This window comes from Opisthorchis viverrini, assembly GCF_000715545.1.
Source record: "Opisthorchis viverrini unplaced genomic scaffold opera_v5_292, whole genome shotgun sequence".
Classification (NCBI taxonomy): Eukaryota; Metazoa; Platyhelminthes; class Trematoda; order Opisthorchiida; family Opisthorchiidae; genus Opisthorchis; species Opisthorchis viverrini.
In genome coordinates, this window is record NW_008751945.1 from 1 (window position 1) to 9,180 (window position 9,180).

The window sequence follows — 9,180 nt, forward strand, 5'->3', positions numbered from 1 at the left end:
ACTCGAGCGCACATAAAGCCCGGTTGTCGAATCCTGTATTCTGAAGAATCTGATTGCATGTCAAAACAGTGGATAATTGTCTGAGGTCTGAGGAATTATCTAAAACCGACGCATGTCTTTTAGCCTCTGACGCTGTTGTGTAGGCTGTAGCCAAGCCACTAGTTTGAGTCTATAGGATAGATTGGTATGTGTTCCAAGATTCTTTGAGAGTCATAGTGAACCATTTTACAAATGATCTAACAAACTGCAGGCCAACCGATGTGTTTCCTAAGCTGCACACAGCAGGTGGCCAGTGTGGCGTTTCGAGACTTGAGTGCTCTAAGTTTTGTGGCCGACAATTATGGCCAGTTGCCGTTTGAGGTTTGCCACCAGGTGTCCTCTAATGCTATTTTCAAGGAAGTATTATTCTTTTCCGAATTAACACCCATGCTTGCCGCTGCTCTAAGAGACTCTGTTCGAAGTTCCCATGTCAGACGGCCGTTCTTTTGTAGATTTCCTTGCAAAACGTTTTCCTCGATACAGCCCATGCGGTCGAAGGTTTTTCCCACGGTGTGGGGTGACATTTTTGGCCATCATGCATCCACTTAAAAAGTAGGTGTAAGGGCAGCAAGGAATTACTTTGCGGTGAATGTTGCAGAATGATGTGTTACCGGGGCATGTTTTGAGTAGCAATTCAACCAGCCTTCTGGGTTTATTATTGCCTTGAACGTAATTCCACGTCACATGCACGGATGCGTCCATTAACATTAAAGTTGCTTGTCCCTGCTTCACAAAAGTTTAAAGTTTCTTGGATCGATGGATGGGTCCAGGATATTTGACCGGTTAGCCATAAGCATCCTAAACTATAATGTTTCATATAGTTCATCGATGAATCTGTTATTATTAAAACCACTGTAAACCGGAATATTTATGTATTGAATGCACCTGCACGTGCACAATTAGATATAAGTGTACAACAGCGAAAAATATATTTCCTAATGCTGCTCATTAGCGCTTATTTCTATTACACTTCCCTGACTAATCAACATGAGGTTTTCTACAGGTCCTCTTGCAGGCTAGGGTGAACGGAGGCCCCTTGCAGCCAATATGTAAGGATACGGTTACAAGGAAAGTTTTAAATTTCGTCGTTGAATACGTCTAACTGGACTACAGAGAAGTTCGCGACGTACCAAGTGGATTATTTCCAAATTATATAAACCAGATTATAGGGTCGGCCGAACAGACGAGGCAGAGAATTATCGACGTGACCGCATGTTTGGTACAATATACACACTCTGCAAAATATGGGATTACACAGTTAGAAGTCCTAAGTACCTTTGTTTCGGTAAAATTACATCTGTTGCTCAGGTCACGTGATTGACATATGGGTCAGAATTTCGATTAGCCGGATGGCATCGGATTCAGGCTCCGGCTGACAGGACTCGAGCTTATTTGCCATCGGAGCAGACTGATTTCTTTATTAAAAATTCTTATAGGTACAAGATAAAAATTCCTATTAGATATTTGGTGAGAAAAAAAGATAAAACAGGCAGAATGTGAAAAGTGCTAAATTTCTGGGTCGTAACAAACAAAGCGCTTGTTGACTAAATAGGCAAGCGCAAATTAACCCACAAGGACAACTGCGCATAAAATCCTGCGTCAGTCAGTTAGACATGATTGTCCACTCGGGTGTAGCCCAACTCAGAGAGTTGGAACGTGGTGTGGGCTACAACCTGATGCGGCTAGCAAATGTATCGGTCCACCACTCGCCAGGAAAGGAATAATGGTCATCTTGGTGGGCAGCCTTGAACCAGCCGGGGAACAGCCGTGCACCCCGAAGGGATATCAAGACAGAAACAACCAAGCCGGCAGGCCGGGTTTCCGCGGGATACTGCATAATTTTTAAGACACTCGCCGAACAAATATTATATGTTTATTTGTTGACTTGTATGCAACATGCATCCGAGGAACTATTTGACCCTACCATACAAATACTCATGTTCCAAGCCAGAACGTTTTAACTCAGAGCCATCCGCTTCATTAGTAAGGCATTTATGTCCGCCACGCGGCAACGTGCATGAGCTTGGCCGTTTGCGGGGTCCAGCAGACTTCCGGTACTTGAACCAGGTTGGATCGCAGTATTTTAGGGTGGCTTTGAAATTTCCTGAGGAGGCACAAAGACACCGTTTGGGGAACCTGCAACTGCCAGACCATTGTTTTGAATGCGTGATGTCCTGGCTGAACTACCGCGGACAACTAATTGAAGTCGTCCACGCCACAAGCGAACCTAGTTCCAGCAGAACGCTGTTAACGGGTGACGGCTAGGCTGTACGTGAAATTAATTAGCTGTTGATACTTTAAGTTGTATATGGGCAATGCACACACTTATCTTCACACTGCTTGGTGAAATCTTTGAGATCATCAAGCGCTGTGAGGTCCGCAACACCCGTTGTCTCCTGCAAAACTGTTGACAGGACAGCAGATACTTTAATTTCGTCGCCGAATAGGATAATGTTGACAGTGAACAAAGGATCGGAAGTTAAAGGTCAACGATGGCTACGCTTGGTTGCGCTGACTAGAGATCGCGGACTTCCACTAACGATGAAAATATTAATTGGATTATTGCACATAGCAGTACTGCTAAAGATCGGACAACCTATATCCAATGCGAGCTTCCCCACCGTTTCTTTCTGTAATTGGGCTTTTCGTCGACTCAACTGTCAGAAGTCACACAAGCAATCGTACTTTTCGGCCTTTAGGCATTAAAACTGTTGATCCCCCCTGTGAATCAACGGTGAACAAGGGTAACTTTCCTTGTTTTCTGACTACTTATGAGTAACATGACTTACACCTGTTTATTATGGCACCGTTTCGTTTTCTTGTTGCTCGTTTTCCCCCACTTTGTTCCCACTTAAGGTCTGCTTATCCCTCGGTAATTGATGTCAATATTTGTTAACCGTCTGTCATTGTCTGCAAGTTCGCCTCGATTGCACCTATTCACGAGCGCCCACTCCGACCGAAAAGCGCGCCTCCCGGGTATCGAACCCAGAGTCTGCGGACAGCAGGCGAACGCGTCCGCCGACCGAAAGACAGTCCCCCACATCCCGAACGTACTGACTCCTGCGCCATCACGGCCAATCCACACTGTCAGACTGCCCCTATATGTATGTTTGTATATTGTATGGTACTTACTAACTGGTGCTCCTATTGAAATTCGTGCTGCGTCAGTGACTACTTTCCGCTCCTACTGATTGCGTCATCGTTGATTGTACGTTTGCTTAATTCACGATGCTTGCTAATCCGTTTGTCTGTAGAATCAGTTCCTGTCAGTCCTCAATATGTCATCTGTCGCCCCACGCCCGTCTGCTCCTATTGACTACTAGCCGCGAACTGCGTATAATCCAATAGTCGCAATCGTCTTGTGAGATCCTTAACCGTCCGGAACTTACAAAAACCGTAAAAGATTTTGTCGCACTGTCGTCGGCGACGATGAAATTAAAAAAACAGTAGGGTTGCAGCGCCACATTTTAGAAACTGGGCTACCTCAACAATAAGGTTACTATTACAACTTCGTATATATTTAAAATTGCCTCCCTTCTTGAATGACTGCCTTCCCGGTCAACAAGTCAGATGGACCGCACCCTTTTGGACTGGTGTGGTTGAATCCTATTTTCATTTAAAAAAGACATTGTATTTTCCATTTTCCTTACTGGACAAATCGTTTTTACCGCCTCGGTTATACTATTTTTGTACCAAAAGCTTGGTTAACTGTAAATTTTTTAATGCATGAGTCTGTGGCCCGCTTTCGATCACACTTGTGACTGTTGATCCATACCATCTTTGCTTGCCTTTTGGAGTACCTCACCGTTTGCCGAAAAACGTTGAGGTTTGTGGTTTTGTATTCCATGTAACTACTTTCACTTTTATAGTACCGCACATTTGCATGGCCATTTGTTCGGAGTTTTGCCGGTTTGGTGGCTAACGTTGGCGCTCGTTGCACAAGAATTCGAAACGATCGGTACAGTCACAAATATCCGCTATCTGTTCAACGTATTTTATTTCCATTGAGTGTCCGCCCTGATTGATCAGTCTAGATTTCCCGGTTGATATCTGGCTGAGCTTGTGGACAAAAACAGTTTTATTTTTGCAGGTTTATTGATGACCTTAGCTACGGGGGCAGAAGCGCCTGAATATTCAACACCCCTTCTGAGCGGGTGAACGTAATGTTCAGTAAACAGGAGGGCTTACCTATGATGTTACAAGAAAACAGAAACTCTAGCATCGATGTTTGATAATCCCAGTTGCCTGTATGTCGTCATCTGCAGAAAATTTTCTGCATTGCATCATATCGGTGAACCATTTAAGGACTGCCTGCGAGTTAAGCTAACAAAAACATACGTCCAGTAATTTCAAAACCATCCTTTGATAGATTCCAAACAGGACAACCCTGTTGATGACCCATCACCAAATCTCGAATCGCCCGATACTGAACAGTTTTAAGCCATGTGGTTCGCGATGTTTTACCGAAAAACAGCTAAAGTCGTGAGAAGGTATGCTTATCTTGGCATCGTGATTGCAGAGGTTTTATCACAGATCTGAAAAGGATACCCACTGCTAGAACAGACATTCATTGTTTAACGGTGAAAGGAGGCTCTTATTCGAAAGAATAATACTAATTCAAATGATGGTCCAGAATGCAAAGCCAAAACTTTCATCTCACGCCCCCAGAATGTTAGCTCCTTCATACTGTGTGTACTTAGTGAAATCTTAACCCTGTGAATACCCAGTGGAAATCTTGCGCTGTTCGGCCATACACATGAGGTGAGGGGATCTTATTCAAACATCTGCCTTGCTGTTTGTATCGAATCGCGCGTGCACGATCAGGCAGCCCTCAGACAGGAGAGAAAGACATGTGGAACAAGAACAATTTTGGTGCTGGCTTGGTGCTGGACTAAAAAACAAATAAGCAAGCCCACCCACTCAAGCGAGATAATGTCAGAAAAAACAGACGACGCGTCCGTTCCTACCAATGCTTCAACTAGGCTTGTTAAAAATTGCTCGACTCTACGCTATGGTGGAAAAAGCTGAGGACGGCTCGTCAGAAGAGTATTCAGTAGGTGAGTCGCGGGGGTTATTGCGTATTATTACGTGAGGTAACATAAAACCTACTATCTTGCATCCTAATTCGATACCGTAATGTGACGTTAACGAATTTCCGCATTTAGTTCTTTCCACCAAGAGAGAATGCGTTAAGTTTGCGTGGTGTCTAGATTTACTGCCGCACACGACAGACAATGGCCGAGTGGGCGAGGAGATTGGCCTGCTTTCTCAGCCTCTTTCCTCCGTCTCTTTTTTTACCTAACAGATTTTAACTGAGGGGATCAGCGGTTTGTCGGATTCTCAGTATACCTGGATGAGAAACAGTCTATTCTTATTCTATAACTAGGATAATTTTCATATGGGAATTGCTTTTAAGGTAAACGGTCCACGTCACGGAGAGTGATAATTGAGGCTGTAGGAATCTCCAAGTATTCCGGTGTTATCATAATAGAAAGCGTGGAACTGGCAAGCGTGTGAAAAACGGTCTTGGGTCAATGGAGCTAACGAGTGTAGGTGTGCGATTATCAGAAGAAGGAGCAGTCATCATCTGCAGTCAACATAACCTCACCCACCTCTCCTGCCCCCAAATGAATTGCCACAACTCTCTTAAGCCCACGGAAAACAGTAAAAATTTACCAGTGGCACCCGCAGTGGATTATCAGTGGAGCACCCTGAAGTAGAAGATTCGGGCACAAGAGCCGATCGGAACTAATTTGAAGCTCTTCTTTCCCATTAATTACAAGGAACTTTTATGCCTGACTCCCCAACAGCGACGCCGGTGAGTCCATAGTTTCGCCGTACACCATTTTTTCCGGGTTTTCTGTTACCACTTATTCCCTTTGCCAATCCTTCCACTTGACCATCCTTACTTACGCCTTTTGTGAACCTAGCCATGAGCTCAACAGTTCAAGGCCACGAGGCTTTGGCGATTGTTTTAGGCTCAGTATTACCGCCGTGGTGATGACAAATCTGATGCCCCACCCGATCTGATGTTTTGGTTCCTCATTTTTCACCGTTATACCTTTCCTGTCAAGCGTCAGGAAGAGTGCCTCTTTTTTGCCCTCCTTTGCTTTGTTTTTTGCCCGCCACCTTCAAATCCTAACGGTCCGATGTAGCTCAATATTCTCTCCAAAACGCATAATCTGTGCTCCCCTTCCCGTGCTGGTTTAGTGGCGAAAACGCCTTCATCGAGTAATGCCCACCCCCTATGAAGCTGGCCTGTTTCCTAACCCCCTTTGCTCACAACCCCGTCAGTCATGCTCTAATTCTGACTGTAACATGACCTTAACTGATGGTATGGTACCCACCAATTGGGAATAAAGATTATTATTAAAATAAAAATTTTGGCAACTACACTAACCGACGATAGCCGTTGATCGACACTCCACGCTGATCTAGTGTCATTCTGAAAAAATAATACTGATTTGTTCCCCGTCTTGCCTGATAATCCGGCCCATCTGGTGGCTTGCTCACTTGGCCTTGTGTGGCTTTTCCGTCAAACTCGAAGCGTCCTCCCATTAAAAACAACCGGTTGTTTACCAAGCCTCTCTGAAATGAGAAGAGTTCAAAAGTGGCTGCTGGAAGGGAGGACAATTAGGATCAAGCAGTTAAAAGCCCTTTTCACAACCTTGCTAACAAGGACAGTAGAGCTATCGGGGCGACTGATACACGAACGCAATGATCTCTTCTTTTGTGAAGTTGGAAATTTTGCTTCACACTACGGGGACATGTACAGTGGCGGGTTTTGGTTTCCGGGAACGTCGCGAGAGAAATGGAGCTCATTCTCTCAGGCAAACAACATAGAGCCACTAAATACATTGCATATCATTTTGGTTTTCCACGGTAGACCCGCCTGAATCTCTCATTATTGATATCCTCCGGTTGAATAGGCTGCACAGTAGCCACCTCAGACCTTATTGGGTAAAACATTCAAGATATAGCGGTATATTTTCATAAAGAAACTGAGAAATGTCAGTAGCACAGAATTTGCTGTTGGTGGCAAACTCCAAGGATTGTAGGCTGATCGGTGTGTGGGAATCATGTGTGAGGTGATGGATATTTATAGCAATGCCTAGTCTATGTTGGCCTTATCTGACGTCCGTGTTGCATACCTGAGCATAAAGATCGCATTTGTTAAGTCTAGAACTAAAAAGGACATTATTGCTCTGGCGCCTTGAGCTACCGCCTATAAAACGAGCATCTGAATATGATTCTCCGAACCATACTTATCCGGACTGCAAGTGATAATAAACTCTGTCAGAGTGATTTGACAAGAGGGAGGCCATTGGGGTAGTTTAAACAGCTTTGCATGGTTATACATTTTTCAATAAGAAATTATTTGTTGTAGATTGCCCGTGTCATCTTGAAACCCATATCCAAAAGTTTTTGTGTTGCGCAAAACTGCTACTTTTGAGATTCACCATTGGCCCCTCTGGAGCAGTTACCACGCTTAAGATCACCAAGGCACAGACGTCTTCCAATCAACTACCTGGAGGTTCACCGGAGCAACTTGCACATCATCAGTCCTAAAAACATTGGCCCTATTTGCATTCACTGGTATTAATTGTGTGTTACATTTGTAACTGTGGACACAACTGATGAGGCGTATGGGTAGTATGTTCTCTCGTAAACCAGCTTTGCGTTTATTAAAACACGAGATTTGTTACAGAAACGGGCGAATTGCTTTGGAACATTCCCCCCACTTGAGTGACAGTGAATGAACGTCCAAAAAAATCAGGAAGACGCGTTTGGAACGACGACGGATATTCAGTTTTTATAAACAAGATGAACGTGAGGAGCTGCCCAAAATCTGAAGCATGTCAGACCAATGATGGCGAGGCACTGCCAAACTCAGTTTGATAGTACACCCGCAACTGTTCCATCCGCCCTCCCAACCGAGCCCTCTTGCCTACTCATTGCATTGACCCTCAACTGCCACTATGATATTCATTCCAACCTGTTGAACTACTCGTTCGAACTCGACCACCTCTGTGTCCCCATCCAACCAAACCCCTGCACCTGACTTCCCTACAACAGTGCAACTAGTGAATCTGCTTGTTCTCAGATTGCACCATATTTTTGAGACTAAACTTGCCATGTTCTCGCAATTAGAATTACCCCATCTCCACCTCCACTTTTGCTCGTTGCGACTCCGGCTATTTACCCAACCGCCCAAGGTCACTCATGGCCAGAAATGGTGTTCCAGTTTTAGTTCATATCAGCCGACTGAGGCTTTGAATTAGTCAAACCTCATGCCTATTGTTCCCCACAAGTTGCAAAAAAACATATGAATATTAATTAATCGAGTAATTCTTGCTGTTTATGTAATTTTCCCCTGTTCGCGCAATCCCCACATCCCAGCCTGATCATAAACGCATGATCATGCCAGACGGTACGCCACCCACAATTTGCAAATATACATCATTATTATTGGTCTGTAACTGTTGAGTTGGCCTTTTTCTAATAAATAATTCCACATCGAAGGCCCCGTTTCTTTCATCTTTGTGCCATGAGGAGATAAGAATGGACATTCCGTGGCCTCAACACGTTGAGGACGGGGTGTTTGGACCCTCCTGGAGGACCCTGAGGGGGTGGTAGTGGCTGTTGACTGGATAACAACCGGGGTAATTTGGAGGAATTGAAGACCCTTCTCAGAGGCCTGCGACCAGAAGAAGCCCGCGGAAGATGGACTGGGTCGCCGCGAAGGGTGTTCTCGCAGCGAGGCTCGAAAAATCGGCCGGCCGCCAGGACTCTATGAAGCGGTTCACGACGGCTGAGATGGCGCCTGTACGTGACCCGATTGCAGCAGTCACTGGAAACGGCTTAGCCGGGACCAGGCCGAGTGTCGCGCTAGCAGTTGTCATCTGATCAGTTCGTCGAAGGTGTGCAGCCCGCGCTTGCTGTTCGCTTGCGGTTGGCGAGAGTGTCTGCCGGTAGAGTGCGGAGTACCTGGAATATCTGGCAAGGGAGTTGTGGCGTAAAGTGGGTCACGGGGGAGTTTGCCATCTTCCAGAAAATAGCCTGAGATTGAGGACTGTTCTGCTCACAATGCTAATCGGTCTCTCCGGCAGTCTCGTGAAGGAACAGCACACAACAACCGGC

The 9,180-nt window shown here is 45.2% G+C and overlaps 1 protein-coding gene across 1 annotated transcript; it reads left to right on the top strand.

The window, feature by feature from the left end:
- Positions 1-1,935: 1,935 nt before the first annotated feature.
- On the top strand, positions 1,936-2,304 carry T265_09571 (hypothetical protein; the record flags this gene model as incomplete). The annotated part of the gene is made up of 1 exon (XM_009175681.1): positions 1,936-2,304. The coding sequence occupies one exon, from the start codon at positions 1,936-1,938 to the stop codon at positions 2,302-2,304; it is 369 nt and encodes a 122-aa protein (XP_009173945.1).
- Between the last annotated feature and the right edge of the window lie 6,876 nt (positions 2,305-9,180).